Source organism: Puntigrus tetrazona, chromosome 11 (assembly GCF_018831695.1).
Source record: "Puntigrus tetrazona isolate hp1 chromosome 11, ASM1883169v1, whole genome shotgun sequence".
Classification (NCBI taxonomy): Eukaryota; Metazoa; Chordata; class Actinopteri; order Cypriniformes; family Cyprinidae; genus Puntigrus; species Puntigrus tetrazona.
This window is the reverse complement of record NC_056709.1, coordinates 16,887,692-16,906,887: the sequence shown is the minus strand read 5'-3', so window position 1 is coordinate 16,906,887 and position 19,196 is coordinate 16,887,692. Positions and strand designations below refer to the sequence as shown.

The 19,196-nt window shown below is 36.9% G+C and overlaps 2 protein-coding genes and 2 pseudogenes across 2 annotated transcripts; 2 read left to right on the top strand and 2 right to left on the bottom strand.

The window, feature by feature from the left end:
* Window positions 1-295: 295 nt before the first annotated feature.
* Window positions 296-4,447, top strand: LOC122353781 (annotated as a pseudogene).
* A 1,491-nt stretch (window positions 4,448-5,938) lies between these two features.
* On the bottom strand, window positions 5,939-9,533 carry LOC122354195 (abasic site processing protein HMCES-like). The gene is given in 8 exon segments (XM_043252309.1): window positions 5,939-6,218; window positions 6,794-6,867; window positions 6,870-6,988; window positions 7,136-7,290; window positions 7,380-7,559; window positions 8,129-8,272; window positions 8,342-8,547; window positions 9,286-9,533. Coding segments are annotated over 7 exon segments (1,071 nt in total). The 5' UTR covers window positions 8,531-8,547; window positions 9,286-9,533; the 3' UTR covers window positions 5,939-6,008.
* A 163-nt stretch (window positions 9,534-9,696) lies between these two features.
* LOC122353548 lies at window positions 9,697-14,472 on the bottom strand (annotated as a pseudogene).
* A 483-nt stretch (window positions 14,473-14,955) lies between these two features.
* LOC122353589 (actin-related protein 2/3 complex subunit 4-like) lies at window positions 14,956-17,298 on the top strand. The gene is made up of 6 exons (XM_043251397.1): window positions 14,956-15,057; window positions 15,556-15,674; window positions 15,758-15,869; window positions 15,953-16,048; window positions 16,779-16,949; window positions 17,044-17,298. Exons 1-6 carry the CDS (start codon window positions 15,055-15,057, stop codon window positions 17,047-17,049), a joined length of 507 nt encoding a protein of 168 aa, XP_043107332.1. The 5' UTR covers window positions 14,956-15,054; the 3' UTR covers window positions 17,050-17,298.
* Window positions 17,299-19,196: the final 1,898 nt, after the last annotated feature.

Sequence of the window (19,196 nt, the reverse complement as noted above, 5' to 3'; positions counted from 1 at the left end):
AAAGGGAATGTAAATTTTGTTATAGCCTGCATTATTAATGTGTGTAGAGTTGAATGTTTTTCATATGACTCATAGTTTTGCACAGACACAAATAGACTTGTTGGTTCTCCTGTTTTTCTTTCTTTTTTTTTTTTTTTTTTTTTTTCTCTCTCCTGCCAGGTGCCGGTTTAAACGTTGTTTTGTCTCAACAGGGTTGGCAAGACATCTCTGATGAACCAGTATGTGAATAAGAAGTTCAGTAATCAGTACAAAGCTACTATAGGAGCAGATTTCTTGACAAAAGAAGTGATGGTTGATGACCGACTTGTCACAATGCAGGTAAAGATGACCGGTTATTTTTCTAAAAGCATGTGATGCTTTGAAATAAAAAATGAAAGCATCTAAAACATTTTTCTTTCTTTCCCCATACCAATGCCTGTCATCTAATTACTTCAACTAGCATTACATTTTTCCTTTTACGGACTGTGAGAAGGTTTTAAAGGATGTAATTCACCCAAAAAATATTATTTCTGTCATAATTACTCACCCTAACTGATGTTTTATTTCTCCCGAGGAACAAAACCAGTGTATGTTTTTGAATAGGTTTTATAATGCAGCCTGACAGAGAGTGTTGTGTGTGTGGTATCATTCAGATTTGGGGACACGGCGGGTCAAGAGCGCTTCCAGTCTCTGGGTGTGGCTTTCTATCGCGGTGCTGACTGCTGCGTGCTGGTGTTGGGACGTCACTGCCCCAAACACCTTCAAGACGCTGGACAGCTGGAGGGACGAGTTTCTCATCCAGGCCAGCCCGCGCGACCCAGAGAACTTCCCCTTTGTGGTGCTGGGCAACAAAATCGATCTGGAGAATAGGCAGGTGGGTGCAGTGTACATCGAGATTTTATACTGGTATTTTAGCATGGCTTTAATTTGATTGTTTTCGTTACCGTTAAAGCCATTTTGTAAAATAAGGGGTGTACTGATTTTAGGGTTACTCCACCCCAAAAATGAACATTTCTCAAAAGGTCGTTGCAAACCGATAAAACTTATTTCATCCTCAGAATACAATTTAAGATGTTTTAGATGAAAACTGGAAGGCTTGTGACTGCCAGGTAAAAACACTGTCAAGGTCCAGAAAAGTATGAAAGACATCAACAGAATGGTCCATCTGCCATCAGTGGTTCAGCGTGTGGTTTCCTTCCGTACAAAAAGTATTTTTGTTGCATCGTAACGTTACAGTTGAACCCGCTGATGACTATTTATAAGAATCTTTCATACTTTTCTGGGCCTTGACAGTTTATTTCTTGGCAGTTCAGTGGGACAGTCACAAGCCTCCCAGTTTCATCCAGAATATCTTACACTTGCTTTGAAGACAAACATGAGGGTAAGTGACTAATGACAAGATTTTCGTTTATTTGGGGTAGACTAACCCTTTATTGTTTTCTTTTAATGAGGTTCTCAAATAGTTAGTTTTTCTTCTTTATCATCCCTGCTAAAAAAACAACAGAAGCCCAAAAGTAACCATCACAAAAATTCTAATGGTTTCCATTAAAATACTATTATGAACCATTAACTTTTTCCAGTAAAAACATAACAAAATTCCTTTTGCAGTGTGTTTTGGGCGTTTTTACCAATAATATTTAATGTTCCACCAATACGATCCGTCACATACCAGTAGAAGCCATTATACTTTTCATTTAAACCCAATACAATTTCCTTTATAACCAATAAATCCATTACATTTTCTTATAGTTTTTTTTTCACCAGGGATATTAAAGCCGTTGTATCACCCTCACCATGTTTTACATAAAATAAATTAATACATAATCATTATGTAATGATGATTTCACACGGTAATACCAGCCAATTGCTGTAAAATGATCAGAACAACTTTACTGGTAAATACAAAACTGTGTTGTTCACACAGGCAATAGCGTTACATGTTTTTAGCAGTAAAGCACCATTTACACATCGGTTTCAAAATACTGGTCGATTCTGGGAAATCATTAACCAGAACATACCTCTTTAATGGCAGCATCTCTGTGTTGTTTGTATGCGTGCAAGGCTATAGGCAGAAAGTGTTTCTGTTCATATTTTCATTTTTGTGTCAAACATTCACATTAATGCAGCAGATTTTGGCCCAGAGACGTGGTATTACATAACCTCAAACCAAGCGTGTGTGTGTGTGTGTGTGTGTGTGTGTGTGTGTGTGTGTGTGTGTGTGTGTGTGTGTGTGTGTGTGTGTGTGTGTGTGTGTGTGTAGTAAACGCATCATCAATGTTTGATTGGCCCAGAGTAGTGTTCTGAACTTAAATGTGCTCATATCAGTTATCTCGTTCTGAAAAATTTCCTGGTAATGTTACAACGTCTCATAACGGAAAGAATTCGCTGGTATTTTTGAAAAGGTCCTGTTCAAACACGATCTCTTAACGGTAATGTACCGGTGATTTACCAGTGTTCAAAAATGCACCAAAAGCTAAAAATCGTACCCGCAGTAGCCCCTTTCACATAAACGAATAGATTGCTTTAAAAAAAGTTATCATGTCATTGACCCCTGCTCATGTAGAAGTGTGTACAGAATATGTTTCAAGATCATGTCACATTCTAAGAGGCCAAGGGAGCTAATTTAGGACCAGCTGCACTCTCTCCATACGCATGTAAAGTGTTTAAACCTCTTAGCTTTCAGTGAATGACGCCTCAAATAACTTGTGAGAAGACTTTTTATTTTAATTTTTATCTAGCAGGCATAAAAATCAAAACTAGGATAACTGGAAATTGTTTCTGAAAGAAGTCTCTTATGCTCATCTAGACTGAATTGATCTAAAATACAGTAAATACAGTAAAAATTTAAAATATTAAAAACTTATTTTTTATATTTTAAAAGGTAGTTCCTTTGTGTGTGTGTGTGTGTGTGTGTGTGTGTGTGTGTGTGTGTGTGTGTGTGTGTGTGTGTGTGTGTGTGTTTTATTGAATTTTTTTATGAAATCGATTTATTTTCTGAAAGTTAAAAAAAAAAATTCTAATAATAATAGAGAAATATTTAAAAGACTCTCACTTTGATCAATTTAATGGATTCTTGATATCTGGTTTCAAGATGAAGACTTTTGCGAACACACTTTCTGTTTGTTAAATAGAATCATGCTCCTATGACCTTTAATCTCAGTCTCTGAGAATTTCACATTTTGCTTCTTTCATATATTTTTACCCTCAGGTAACAACCAAACGGGCACAGGCTTGGTGTCAGAGTAAGAACAACATCCCATATTTTGAGACCAGTGCAAAGGAGGCCATCAATGTAGAGCAGGCTTTCCAGACCATCGCGCGCAATGCACTCAAACAGGTACGTTTGCTGAAACACGTGCTGCTTTAGGTGTGAAAACTTAAGCGATGAAGCGCAAAGTATGTTTATGAGCCATGTGCTTGATGCAAATTTTTTAATTAATTGCGCATATAAGATGCTCGGCGTAGCTGAGCCTGTAGCTTCTTAGTCAAAATGAAATCAGTGAGACAGAACAACAATAAACTACTGTAGATGGTAATATCAAAACATTGTGTTAAGAGGTACAAGTTCCAGTTTAAAACTTGTTTTGCCATCAATTAAAAAAAAATTCCATTGCAATTCTTTCTTGTAATTTTTTTAATCTAAATTCTGAGTTTACATTTCACGATCCATTTTTTTCTGCAGTTGCAAGTTTACATCTTACACTCCTTTTTAAGTTTTTCGCAAATTAATTTTTTTCCCCTGCCATGAAATTAAAAACAAAATAGAAAAGAGTGAAAAATTTTCTTTTTTTTTGTTTTTGCAGTTTATATTGCGAAGTTCTAGCTCTAGTTCGCATCTGCTTATGTTTCTATGAAATGGAATATAATACATATGCTTAATGTTTGCGCCTAAAAGTATACTTTGGACTTATCTGTGCCCTTTTTGTTTATTATTATTTTGTAGGAAACCGAAGTGGAGTTATACAACGAGTTCCCTGAGCCAATTAAACTAGACCGGAACGATAGAGCCAAGCCATCAGCAGAGACTTGTAGCTGCTGAGGACCTCCAGGGGGCGCAATGTTTCACCCTCAGCCTCTCTGGCCTTGTCTCTGCCTCACTCCCTCTCTCTCTTGCGTTCTTTCTTTCACCCCTGTTCTCCTTTATCTCCTTCCCTCCCCTTTACTCGATATAATCACTGGCCTTTGTAGACGAGCAGACTTCCTCTCATCCAGCATCCTACACAGTTCTCATTCACAGCCTTAGACACACACACACACACACACACACCCACAAGAGGCTCAACCCGACATCCGTTTTCGAACACGAATCCCCGACACCTCGCACCGGTTCCGCAGAACCGTCGTTTCACCCGCGTAAAAACTCCTACTGAAACTCTTCACAACACTTGAATGGCTCTTGAGACTTTTTTTTACGATCCAGTCCCGCGGTGCAGTCGGAATACGTTTGACGTGAACGCTGAAAGACGGGAGGGGGTGTGTCAGAGCCGTACGTTGGTACCATAAATGCCCGACTGCTTCATCGATGTGCTTGAATTAAAATGGCGGCCTGACGTAAAGCATGCTACATTTGCATCTTAAAGTCGTGAACCTGAAAACGCTCCTCGGTTTGTGAAGTCGCGAAGCACTGGAGGTCCAACACTGCCCCCGCTGTTACATCTGAGAACTGCAGTCAATTAATCCTCAATATGGAACAGGAAAATATGAATAGCAAACTACATGACGGGAAGCTTAGATATTACGTCTAAATGATCTACTATTATGACAATTAGTATTTCTATGTATTTTTTTATCGTCAATCCTTATGTCAGCATGACCGAATCACAGCGAGTCTGCCATGAACAAAATAGTGGCGTAGACGATCTCGTCTTTTTTTTTTTTTTTTTTTTTTTCATATCTTGCCCGGACTCTACCAGTAGCTCAGGACGGTAGAGAATTTAAGTGCTCAGTATCACTTGGATCTTTTCCTGTCTGTTTGTTCTTTATTATTGTAATTATTATTATCTGTTGCATTATATTCAAATAAACACAGCTAGACAACATTGGGGGAAAACTGAATTGTTCATGACATTTAATGAAACAAAATGCACAGCATATACATTGTTCAAGATAAATGTATTTCGAAGTAACGGAAATAAAATTAAGTTGTTGAATAAAACTGTGGTATTTTGTGTGTTTGCTGAACGGTGTTTTTAAGGAGTGTACTGGCACTCTTTGAAACGGACGAATGAAATCAACTATTAGAAGTCACACGAACATTTATTTTCAGCATGTAAAAGGAACAACACGCACTACTACACATTGAACGCTTGACGAATGAGCTGTCTTAAAGGAGGCATTTACGAAACTGACGAGTTTGTTCTTCAACGAAAGAACAGATTCTCAAAGGTTTTGCTTGCTCATCAAAGGATCCTCTGCAGCGCAAGGGATCTGTCACATGTCTCCAGTCCGTCAATTGAAGTGAAAAGCTGCACGTTTGTAATAAACTAAATTGTAACACCAAAATATTGCTGCTGGATGAAATAAAAGTCCTCTATCAATAACACTGCTTTCTCTGTTGAAAGTCATCTTCGAATCAGGAGAGAAAAAAAAAGCACAGATCAAGCACTGTTAACAAGAAAAAACTGTTCTAAATGATTATAATGATGGGTTTTTATGTGAGAGGGGTTTTTGGGGGTTTTCCACTCGTGGAGCCTTATTGCAGATTACTGTTTTGGCCAGAAGTGATAGTTTAAAGTTAAGATGTCTCATCAAAAGTTCATTTGTTTTTTAACAAACGCAGTTTTTCAATTCACGAGAAATTATTCAATTCAATTATTCACTTTAACTGTATGGATTATTGTGATGTTTTTATCTGATGGCACCCACAGGATCCACTGGTGAGCAAGTGATAAAATGCTAAATTTCTGTTTTGGTGAAAAAACATCATATACTGTACATCTTGAACGGCCTGCGTGTGAAAACATTTTTTCAGTTTTGGGTGAACAACCAAACATTTTTAGGCATGTCAAGGTGCATTTTCTGTCTTCTGGTCATTCTGAAGAAGTTCTTGGCTTTTTGTTGGATCCAGACCCCAGCAGCCACTGCTGGAGAGGCCCAGCCGGCTTGCTTTGCTTCTCTGCTCCAGGCTTCCCTTCAGGTGTTTTAGCTGAAGTGTCTTCATCAGGATTCTTCCTCTTAGTGGGCGAGGCAGTTTTCAGCCAGCTCATCATCATTTTACTGCTAGCTGTAGGTTGAACAGTCTGGACAGGGCATAAGGTGGGACCTCAGTATTTAAACTTCAAAGAATTTTAAGTTCACATTCATATGTCAAAGGTTTTAATAATTTGTGATCTTGGTAAACTTTTCATAAGTCTGTAATGTATACATTGAATTTATTATTGTTCCTGACCCAGAATATAAATCCTAAACTATGAAAATTCATTATAAAAATGTATACAAAGTACCATCCAAAGATTTGGGGTAATTATATATATATATATAGATATAGATAGATAGATATAGATATATAGATATATATTGGGTAAAAGAAAATTAATTTAGACGCATTAAATTTATCAAAAGCAATGGTAAAGTTATTTATAATGTTAAAAAGTATTTATATTATAAATAAATGCTGTTCCTCACTACTTACTACTCATCAAAGAATCAAGAAGAGTAAAGGCTGCAGAACATTCATACTTTCCATCACATAAATTGCATTTTAAATATATTCAAATATTTTAAGACATAATATTTAACTGAATAATAGAGGACACATTTGTGTAAAAATAGTTTTAAGTGCATCTGTTTTCTAAAACATTACCAAATGTTTCACCTTCTTAACTGTGGGGTCTACAGGTTGCAGACACTCTGGAGAGTTGTTGCGGGAATTGTTGACCAATGAGGAGACGGGTGAAAGGTCAAGGAGGACTTTGGCTGTAGTAATTTCATTGCTTCCAGGGACTTCACTTCTCCAAAGTCCAACCACCGCCTTACCTCATCCTCCCCGTCCAGCACAGCAGCCGGCATCCTGTTACACAATACATTAACTCAAGGTTCAACTTTTACAAAAGGTTGTATGACTCTGTGAAAACTACATGAATCATATATATATATATATATATATATATATATATATATATATATATATATATATATATATATATATACACTCAACCTGTCATGGATGCTTTGAAGATTTGAAGAGGAGTCCACAGTAATAACAGTGTAAGTATACAACGTCTCTCCACCACAAGGAGGAGTCCAGGAGTCAAAGAGCCCTGCTATTGTCAGCAGACGCCACCCTGTCCAGTCACTGCCGTCCTGATCACTCTGTAGACAAGTGAAGGAATGAACAAGTGAGTATAAGACTGGCATAAGTTAACATACTTACTTCTTAAGACTATCTGACTCAGGCTAACCTCTTCTAGGTCCAAACTTTGGTCACTTTTTGTTTTCTGTGTATTCTGTTGACTAGGCACTTGACCTCCTTGACTCTGAGGGAAGTAAATGAAGAAAGGCTGCTTCTCTTTCTCCGTTCGCCTCCATTCATAGAAGCCATCGGCTAGAATGACACAGCGCTGTCCTTTCAGAAGAGGATCCTGTACAATGAGTTTTCAGCAACAATTCAAATGTCTGTCCACAGAATTAGTAAATATTTGATGTTTAATACATAATAGAGTGCCACAGTGCCTTTTTTCATATATATATATATATATATATATATATATATATATATATATATATATATATATATACCCAGTTTCACAGATAAGGCTTAAGCCTAGTCTTAAACTAAAATGTAAGTCTGAGCTGTCTTAACTGAAAGAACACCTTACAATATATCAGCACTGAGATGCATACAAGTAATTTTTTTATGAGGCACATTTCTACAACATTACTTAATGTTATAATTTAATTATGGCCAAATGTTGGCCCTGTCAGTGAAACAAGGCCATAATATTTATTGGAAAATATGCATTTATTCAGATTTCATATTTAAGTGATATAAAAAAATAGGAAAACGTCATCCACTTTTTTTTCATTATATATATATATCCTAAGGTCTGTCTTCAGTGGTTAAAATCCAAATACCCTATGAAACAAAAATTTACGAGAATTTCATTGTGTGCAGGGCTACCCATGCGAACGAATGTGGTGTCTCACGTACCTTATAAGACTTCTTTTCTAGCAGACTCTCGCTGCGACAGTTAGAAGTGTTGTACTGCATCTTACTGGGGTCGTTCTCTCTGAACCACGCCGGGACGAGACCCCAGCGCATCGCTGCCAACACACACTCATCTACCGGGGCGTCCTGCAAAAAGCGCTTCATTAAACAGCCGTTCATCGGGGACAAACGTTTCATATGTTGTGTTTGACGTGCCTTGTTGAAGTGTCTGTTGGACAGCAGTACAGGGCTGAAGGACTGAGGACTCTTGTTGTATGATGGGCGGTATTTGTCAGTGTCTCCATCCTTCCATAGGGGCTTGCATCGCCGTCCCGCCCTGTCTCGATAGTGAGCAGCACGACTGAGCTCATTCGGCACAAGTGTGCAAGCCGTTCTCCCGCACATTCTGGCATGTGCCAAACCTGTACGACGTCACTACAAATTAAACAATACATTTACATCATGCTTTAAATTAATATTTAATGCAATGTGGCATTTTTTGCTAAAAACCACACAGACCCTGAAATTTGCAATTATTTGTGTAGCGAATGTTTTTCTGTAATAATTATGCAGATTTTTCAATCTGATACATTCTTTATTCATAAATATACACAAAAATTTGTTTACAATTTGTAATTATTTTAAAACAGTAATAGGTGACTTACCTTTATTATTTAAAATTTAAAAAAAATCCAGAAAAATAGCAAAATCACTATATCATGCAAAAAACTTCAGAATCTGTTCAGTGCTTAAATGCATATAGATGCTGCTATACAAATCTGGACATTTTCTTTTTTGTAACTAGTCCATTTTAGCATTCAATTTTTTTCGGTTCTTAGTTATGGTTAATTCTTTGGTTATGTTCAAACTGCTGGAAAACGTTTACTATAGCCATCGAACCACTTGTAAATGCACTTATTGCAGCTCTGTGAATCGGTTCGAAAAAAGCGATTCAGTGATTCTTTTGCGTCGTTACGTAAAACGTCATAGCGCGGTTTCTGACGTTCAAGGAAATGGTCTAATGCCTTGGCTATGAAAGTTCCATGCTTTTATTATCGTTGCCAAAAATCTCTCAGTTAATTATTTATTAGATATCAGGCATGTGAGAAGACAGTCCACCTCATGAATGGGTTCTACCATTTTATCAAGAACCGACTTACATGAACGATTCTTTCGAAGAATTGTAGCTGTCAGGTCATTAAAGCTTGAGCAGCATCACAGTTTCATCGGTGTCCTCGCTTTAACTCTGTAGAATTTTACCTCAGAATTTCACCTCAAAGCTTATTTTCACAGGTCAAACGGCTGCACCGCTAACGTTACAGTAGTTGCATGCAACGGTTTCAGCACACACCCGGTTTGCATCTTCGTAAACTGGCAAACTAGATACAGATGCACCGACAAATAAAGTAAAACACGTTCCTACCAGCGTAAAAAGTCCTTATTTTGAAGATGTAAGAGCTGAGAGAGCAACGACGGTACCGTTCACTGAAGTGTGTAAACACGAACAGCGCCCTCTGTTAGAACAACCTGTCATAACTCAAAGCTTTGCATAAAGAACACTAGAGAAGTGATTAAACAAAATTTAGTTTTATTTTCAAACACACACACATACATGCAACCGTAATGTGATGGTTTATAAGTGGTTTACAAAATACCAGACACGTACAACTAAATTCAACAGCATATGAATTCACAAACCCAATATTTCTGTGCGCAATACCTTAATAAAAGCTTTATTTTCTTTTAACCATACAAAAACTGAAAATACAGCGTTCCTGCTGCGTAGTAACAAAAATGCTACCATAGCTATGACAAAAGATTTAAAGAAACGATTCACCCAATAACTAAAATGTTGCAATTTCCTCGCCCCCATGTTGTTCCTGTATGGCTTTCCTAAAATACAAGAAGTACCCCAAAACTGTTTGGTTACCAACGTTCTGCAAAATACATTCTTTTATATTTTCCGCAGAAGAAAATCAGGTTCAGAAAGACATGAACAAGTGTTTCAGTTTTGGGTGAACTATTCCTTTAACAATATCAATCCACCGTTAATCAGCTGCATTTGGAAACTATACATAAAAGGCAAAAAAAAAAAGTAAACTTATACTTCTGGCATCAACAGTGTCAAGTCAGTGGCACTTGAAACCTATAGTGTCAAACACCTTTATTATCAGGTCTTACTTTGTATGGAGAGTAACCAAAAATATGAACATTATATTAAATGTTTGTTTAACGTGTTCTTCGAGTTGTCTTTGTGAAGCGTCCATAACCAACAAACATATTAAAGAAAACACACCACATTATAGCTGCCGGTCATATTCATCCATCTAAGAGTTTGAGAATGCTTTCTCTCTCTTTCAAAGCTTTCCAAGCCTGATCTTTCTCCTTTTTCGTTGGAGTGCGTTTCTTTTGCCTGGCGGCCATGATGCGACGGAACGCCTCCATGACCTCGTTATCAGCCACTCGAACTCGCTGGCGAAGCTCCTGCTTTCGCATTTCTTCCCGTGCCAACCTGCAAGAACAGGGTGAAGAGTGAAGGGCGATTATCCTGATCTCACATCAATACCGGTATTTCAACAAAGCACGTAAAAAAAATAAAGACATCTAAAAATACACACTTGACCGCTTTAACGCAGCTCTCGAAGCTGTGATCCAAGTAAAAATACAGAAAGTAAATCATGACGTGTCAGATCAGACTGCTCCCTCTAACTCTTATTTTCACAAGCTAGTCTTTGTCTTGTGCTGACAGCGGTTTTGATCTGGATCTGAGGCTCTTTGGCTGATACTCACTTGAGCAGCTCCTGCTTGCGCGAGCGGTTGTGAGCGGTTAGCGCTTTGAGTTCGGCCTGTCTTTTCTGCAGCTCGCCAGCACCTCGTCTTCAGACTCTCCTCCGACGCCTTGTCTCTCATCGGAGTCCAGCAGCCCCTGAGACACCAGCTCCTCTCTTATACGAGCTTCCAGAGAGCGTGTGTGAGGCACACTGGGACCAGCAGAACAAGAGAAAATGGCGTCTTTGCTTCATTGATGTACATAATTACTATTTGAAAGAGATCTAGTTTTCAGATATATTCTAGTATAGCACCATTCGCTCCTGATGGATAAAATGCATGTTTCTCCCCGGCGAATACTCAGTTTCAGTCAAAATGGATCACATTTCAGAAGTAAAATGAGCTTTAAGTGCTGATTCATGCTGACTATAAAGAGTAAAAGATAGAGAATGAATGCTAATTTAGCTAAAAAGGGATATTTCAGTAAACTCGCTTTTACAATGTAATAACTTGTGTTTCAGTGTGTGCTTTAATAATGATACTATTATTTACATACATTAAAATTATCAAAAAGTAAACATGACAGTGAAGGTAAAGATTTTGTACAAAATATTTAAAAAGTAAAGTGCAGTAATATTAAACTTTCTATTAATCAAAGACATATGTATATATATATATATATATATATATATATATATATATATATATATATATATATATATATATATATATATATATATATATATATCTCTTACACACACACACATACACATATAAATACATATTTCCTAAATAAACCGGTAAACATCATTAACTGAATAAATCATGAAATAAAACATTTACCTGAAGGCTTTACCCTGGCTACGAGGCGATGTCCCGGCCCCATCATCCTTCCCTGGAATGTCTGGAATGGGGGAATCCTCCATAGGGGATATGATGTTTTCCTACATAGTTGAAAAAAAAGATATGACTAAAACATAAGCTGAACTGACTAAATATTGCACAACACACATATTTATTTTAGCAAATCATGAGTCACTGACCTCAACAAGTGCTTGTAGAAGACGCTGAGTAAAGAGGGCCAAAAGGACAGCCGTCCTCTGGAGGTTCATGCTGAGACTCTGATTTCTTAAGTAAGGCATCTACATCTGCACAAACCAGAGCAGAAGAAGATAAAAGCAACAGATTAAAGACAAGGAATGACAATGTTGCAACTGGAATCGCATCTTAAATGACACCATTACCTTTAGCATCCAATTCAAAGAGGACCCATCATGCTTTTTTCTTGTCGTTGGCTCTCGCCCCTCTCTTTGCTCTTCTAACAAGTCCTCTTGAGCCCAGCGTTGGGAATAATGCTTTCCGAGAGCTGGGATCTGCAAAGAAAACCAACAGTCAGTGCTCAGAAGTGAACAACCAACACAAAAGCCATAAAACACGCATTTCACTGAACACAGAATCAGTTGAAGGAAGCAGCATTAACGTAGAGCAGGAACTGGTTTCTAAAAGATCTTTACCTTGTAGTATTCAGCTTCATCATCAGGGGGTTTGAGCAGCTCTTCCAGAACTCTGATCTCTTCATTTGTGATGTCTGCACAGTAAGGCTCCACCGAGGCCCAGAATCTGTTTTACACACGTATATAACCAAAAATTACTAGATACGCTACTATTAAAAAGTCTTGATCAAAACTACAATACAGTGATACAAGGTTTAATAATACTGTAAAATATTACAATTTTGAATATATAAATGTTTGACATTTTTACATAAGCTACAACAAAACTAATGATATATATATATTTTTTTGATGCATCTGTATGTTAAAATTTATTCCTGTAATAGCAAAGCTGAATATTAACAGCCATTACTTCAATACTAGTTTAAGGGCCACACAATTCATTTATTATTATTATCAATGTTGAAAACAGCTGTGCATTAATAATATTGTTATGTTTTTATGTAGTAATGTCTAATCACTTTATATTAATAATAATTATAATTATTATTAATAATTAAATATAAATAATTATAATTATTATGTTACATTTATTGATATTTCCGCAGAAAACAAGATATGTTTAGTAAAACAGAAAATTTAAAAGAAACATTTTTTTTTAAGATTTTTGTTACATAAATGTCTTTAAATTTTACATTTTATCAATTTAATGCATTTATTTGCTGAATCAAATGTAAGGCATTGATCTGTGTTTTAATAATATTTGACCTGTATTAAATCTTTGACTAAATACTCATAACTTGTCACCTCTGGAATCAATAAAGCATTAAATGAAATTGATGTTTCAATTATCAATACACAACAATGCAATATCTAGGGTTTCTGTTGGGAAAATAATGGCAAAACCTGATCTGTATCTTGTATCTGCTTATTCCAATAAATGTACATTATGCATCTTAATTTTAAACAAACAAACCTGTTGGGAGCATCATTTTTAGGGTTGCGGGGTATATCTTGGGGGTCGACTTCAAATTCAAAGTCCTGGACTTTGGTCTGTATGTTCTTAGACTTCGGTCTACCTGGCCCAGGTCCGGGACCATGACTTCCTTTTCCATCGAGCTTCTGTTTTTTGGGCTTAGAATGGCGAGAGGATGCTGCAAGATCTGGATCCTTCCCTAATTTCAGAAACCTTTTATCCCCTTTTTTGTCCTGCCAGTCTGTAAGGATCTGTTTCAGAGAATAAACACAATTCACATGAGACACTTTAGGCAGTAAGTGGGATAAAAAGACAAACAGAAAAACGCTGCTCACCTGTCTCTGTTCTTCCAGAGCCCTGAGACGTCGACTCGCAGAGGACAGGAGTGTTTCCAGCTCCAGCTGAAGCGTGTCCAGCTCTTCGATGCCAATGCCATCATCTTCTGAGCGGCTGAGTACTGCTGTGTGTAGCGGACACACTTTCACATGGTCCACAGGTTTGAAGTCATAGTACTTCAATGGGGGACAGTCCTTCAGTTCACTCATCTTCTCGTGAACATGAACCTATATCTGAAAAAAAGAGTAATACAAAAGTCAGGGTTGTGTCATATAGTAAAAGCATGGTAATGAAAGCAAATTTAGAATGGATGGACTGTTGAAGATGTTATTCATAAGGTTTTATATGTGAAAACTTAAATCTTGCATGCATTGCATCTCTGTAATTTCTTTCACTCTGTTGTGTAATACTGACGTCTATATATGATACCAGTGTGTGATAATAAACAGCCACTGTAAGCTAACGGCTAACGTTACATGCTAATTTTGCTGCATGCTGTTCAAAACACAGACAACCGGCTCTTACATTTTATCGATACATATGTATATTACTTGCAATTAAAAGACGTGTGTCGACAATTAAACAATGTGTTAAAACACCACACAAAACGCTAAATGAGTTTAAACAAGGCATTTATTCATAAAATATTATTGTTTACCTCCGACGAAGGGGCATCCATTACTGACTAAACCATTACCTCAGAATAGGGGGAGACAAATCGCCGTTTAAGTTTTAAAAACAGGAACACGCATAAAATTAGCTTTAAACCGTGTGTTTTATTAACACAATTTGAGCGATATTTATGTACTATTTGCAAACTCGTTTCATATCTGGTAAATGCCCTCTCGGCATTTATCATCCACAAAATAGCAGCACATAGAATGGTACATTCCTGGCTGAAGCGCGTCCAAACAGAATAATTAAAGATTATTTCTTTTTCGAGACTCGTGCGCTGTTTAAACCACAAAAGAGTTAAAGCATTATTTTATCTCAGTGATATTTTTTAGATCATAACATTTTTTACTACAGCGTATTTGACCCATCGTGTTATTTGCCATATAAGGAAGAAAAAGCGAATAAAGGTAAGATTGCTACTGGGCTTGACCGTAAATATAAGAATAGATGTGAAATGATAACGATTGCTTTGGTGTTTTTGTATATTTCGGTCGTAAGTTTACGGGCGTAAAATAAAAACCTAAAAGCTTATGTTTGTATTAAAATATATTTAATTTTCTATCATTTACTCGTATGTATTTAAATAACGAGCTTATGATTAACATTAATATACTTCTAATAGGTGTATTACGGGAATGTGAGAACGCAATGGAGGCGTGTTTTCTCATTTCCAGGCGTGGCGTGCGGACTTCCGTCTTCCTCCACAGACCTCATATAAAATGGTAAGAGATTTACATTTCTTGAAGTTCCTTAGATTTTTTTTAATATATAGTGCAAGCGATCAAATGGCTCAACAAACAGCCTTAGCGTAAACAATTTGCATGCGATAACCGCAGTGTTTTGGGCTTTGTTTGATCGAGTGATGTTAGTCTATCTTGATCTATGCTAGCTGGCTAACGTCAGTAATTTTACAGGCAAAACCTGTTTTTGGCAGATTGAAAGCATTAAATACACACTACACTGCACATATAAATTGTTTAATAGCTGGCGCACGTTTAACTCATTTAAAACAGCCAGTAGTTGTCAATAAGTGAGCATTCATTGATTGACACTTTACCTAAATGACTGACACGAGCTCAATGGAATGGCCAAAAAACACAAAGCTGCTCTCCCACCCACAGACAATCACGTTTCTGTGTGTGCGCGCTTATGATTATGATATGGGCTGTTAGGTTATGGAATGACATGTTACTTAATTAAATGGTCTTTTTTGTATGTAGACGGCAACATTGCGACCTTATCTGAATGCGGTGCGCGCCACTCTTCAAGCAGCCCTGTGTCTGGAGAACTTCTCCTCTCAGGTGGTCGAGAGACACAACAAGCCTGAGGTGGAAGTTAGGTGAGGAAATCACCTCATGAAGCCTATATATATGTGTGTGTGTGTATATATATATATATCTCAACGCATGTCTTCAAATACAGGAGCAGCAAAGAGCTTCTTTTGCAGCCTGTGGTCATAAGCCGCAATGAGAAGGAGAAGGTCCTGATTGAAGGGTCCATAAACTCAGTCAGGGTCAGCATCGCTGTCAAACAGGTAGGAAATTCGAGATAATCTGCACAAGATCCCTGTGCTCCTTTTGCTGTCATCTTCTAAAGATATTAACGGTTCTCTCTCAGGCTGATGAGATTGAGAAGATCCTGTGCCATAAATTTATGAGGTTCATGATGATGCGAAAGGAGAACTTTTTCATCCTGCGGAGGAAACCTGTTGAGGTGAGCTCCTTTTATGGGGAACAAAAATACAAGAAACAAGTAATACAGAAGTATGTCATTCATATTAGTAATGGGAACAAAGCTTTTTGAGACTAAATCGATTACTCTGTGACAGTAGTTCTGTGTTCAAAGCATTCCAGACACCACACACTGGTCTCATGCGTGAATGCCGATGAAAACACAACCAACACATGCATAAGATGACCCTTTACAAACCAAATGAAAATGTTTTATTAACAGGGTAATCAACAAAATGCAATTAACAAATGATCTAATACCATTCAATATTAATTTGCATGTATAATGTGTTACTTTGTAGTGTTTTGTTTGTTTTATCGAGGGCTTGGTTAATAAGGTTAATTGGAGGCTGATCACTACAGCTCTTTCTGTTTATTATACAGATGTGCTATGTCTGTAAATTTGTAAAATTACAGTCAGGATGTAACAAAGCCTCATTTACTGAAATCATGAGATTTCGGCAGTTTGCTTCAAATCGCTGGTTCGAACCAAAAAAAAAAAGATTAGCAGAAGTTTCAAAGGTTTTCGAAAGCACCCGTCACTAGCGTGCATGTCAGGTTTTTTTGGGCGAGTCATGTAGGAGTGAAAGAAAACAAAAATGTTCATGTGCTTTTATGTCTTAAAACTCCAAACGGATTGCTGAGTGATGTGAAGTATCTAAGCTGTTAACAAGACTCACATGTTTTCTTATTTCCTCTTTTGTGCTTTTCAGGGCTATGACATCAGCTTCCTCATTACCAACTTCCACACAGAACAGATGTACAAACACAAGCTGGTGGACTTTGTTATCCATTTCATGGAGGAGATCGACAAGGAGATCAGCGAGATGAAGCTGTCGGTCAACGCTCGGGCCCGAATTGTCGCAGAGGAATTCCTTAAGAATGTATGTTTGAGATGTTGCATTTATATCACATGTTTCAATGAGTGGAAAATGTCCCGTTTTTTTAATTCGACTGTTTTTATGTCTTTGTTTTTAGTTCTGAGGATCCTTGTCTGCATTCCTAATACCCATCAGAGATCGGTGTTGCTTCGGTTCTTGTGGACAAAAACATTCAAAGTTTTTAAAAATCTCCACAGAGCAAAGGGGAAAGAGTCGATTAGTTGTCAAGCATGCAAGAAGATCTACAGGAACAACTGGCCAGTCTTGCAGCACTATATGCAGTCCCCTTTGCCTTCTGTTTAAGGTGCTCCTTGTGCCCATGGATATTAACAATTGTACATTTAGTCAAAAATTTATTACTCTGGTTTTCTGTTGTTAGGAAAAAAAGAAAAGAAAACACAGTCAAGGCAGGTCCTTAAAAGTATTACCTGTAATTAATATAGATGGGCACAGGAATCTTGTTGTTGGACTGTAGTTTTTTTTTTTTGTTGTCTTTTATATACATGTACTACATGCTTTCATTTTTGTTACAATGGAAAAAAAAATCAGGAATTGATTAAATGTTAAAGATATGAGATAAAAAAAAAAAAAAAAAAAAACATTGGGTGTTTATATTTTGGCACTGCTAAACTCAATATTATAACTATACAAAAAAATGTGTAAAACATCATGACAATAAATTCAATAAAATATATTGTGCTTTCTGTATCTCTTGGGATTTATTTTTTCAAATTACACATTACATTTTCTAAATTACACCTTTTCTAGTAGTCTTTACTCTTTCTATCCACATATATACATTGATCTTTTTGCAGTTAGCTCTCATTTATCAGCTTTTTTTCTGATACGATACCATCTAAAACTATTGAGCCGTTATAACATCGCAAGGTCAATTGTGTTACTCATGCGTTCTGTGCATAAAATTTGATGGGAACTGCAAAGCTAGACTGGGCGCAGAAGTGGATATTGATCTTCAAATGCTTGGTAATCAATGGGAAAGTCATTTTGTGATCCATCATTTTGAGCATTGTGACTTTAAAAGATGGTTAACGATGGGTATTCTGTTTAGTTCAATTGATAAATTGTAATCAAACCATGATAATGGCTAGTTGCACTAGAGAGGGCGTAACAGCACTATTCATGTTATGCTTGACAAAACTGGCTTGAATGAATGATAGAATGATTTTATATATATCGCATGCGACATGTTTTCTCTTTTCTCGTTGACCTCCCAAATAACGCAATGGCACATTAAAAAACTTTTCATTTTAGTTTTTTAATTAGCGTCCTACTACTAGTTAAGATTTGGTTAAACTACCAAATACAAACTTTCCGACACGGTTTGAACGAACCGTTATCAGGGTTTTAGCGCCACAAAAAATACATCAGCGACAGCTCAAGGCACGTGACCCACAACTCAAAATTTTATTAATATATATACACTCGACGATATATATATATATATATATATATATATATATATATATATATATATATATATATATATATATATATATATATATATAGTTGGCGAGAAAGTTCCGGGTCGAATGTATGTGAGTTGCTCCACAGGTTTCCGTTTAAATCCTTCTCGCCAAGTATTCGCTTTTGACGTTACGCTGTACTTCTTTCCTCTTTTGTGGCGCAGACTGACTAAAGAAAGAATCCTGCCAAGTAACGACAGCCACAGCAGAATACCGTTCCGCCTCCTTGTGAGTCTGTCACGCACAAACAAACACACAATATCATTCCTTGTCGGTTGACAATGCATTATTATTATACTGATAATATCATGCCTGCCCTCATGAAGGTCAAGGGCTGAGTAATTCTGCTCTCACATCAGTGCAAATGTCCAGCTGACCTCACAACAATTCACACGAGGATTAATCGGCCTAGTGACAGACTTCACATGCTGGTGGTTTTGGTGGACAGCTGGTTTTTGTGCTTTTGAGTGGGTAAAAAGGGAAAACATCCCTCAGAGTAAAAGGCTGACTTTTATCTCATAGGAACTCGTAACATTTGATTTACTAATTACATTACAATACAAAAGTAACTAAAGAAGATATATATTTTTATATAACAGTCTGAATAAGTACATTTTTAATTTTATATGAATATTTTCTTTTAAACCCTCGCACATTAAATAAAGTAAGAATTAGTTAGTGTCATCTAATGTGGCATTATCGTGAAAAAGTTATTTGTGTTAGTGGTTTGGCGGTGTGTGTTGGTCCGTGAGCTTGTGATAGTTTT

Coding starts and splice junctions, on each gene's coding strand:
- LOC122353589 (XM_043251397.1), top strand. Junction 15,870..15,952: donor TCAGCATCGCTGTCAAACAG/GTAGGAAATTCG, acceptor GTTCTCTCTCAG/GCTGATGAGATTGAGAAGAT. Junction 16,049..16,778: donor TGCGGAGGAAACCTGTTGAG/GTGAGCTCCTTT, acceptor TGTGCTTTTCAG/GGCTATGACATCAGCTTCCT.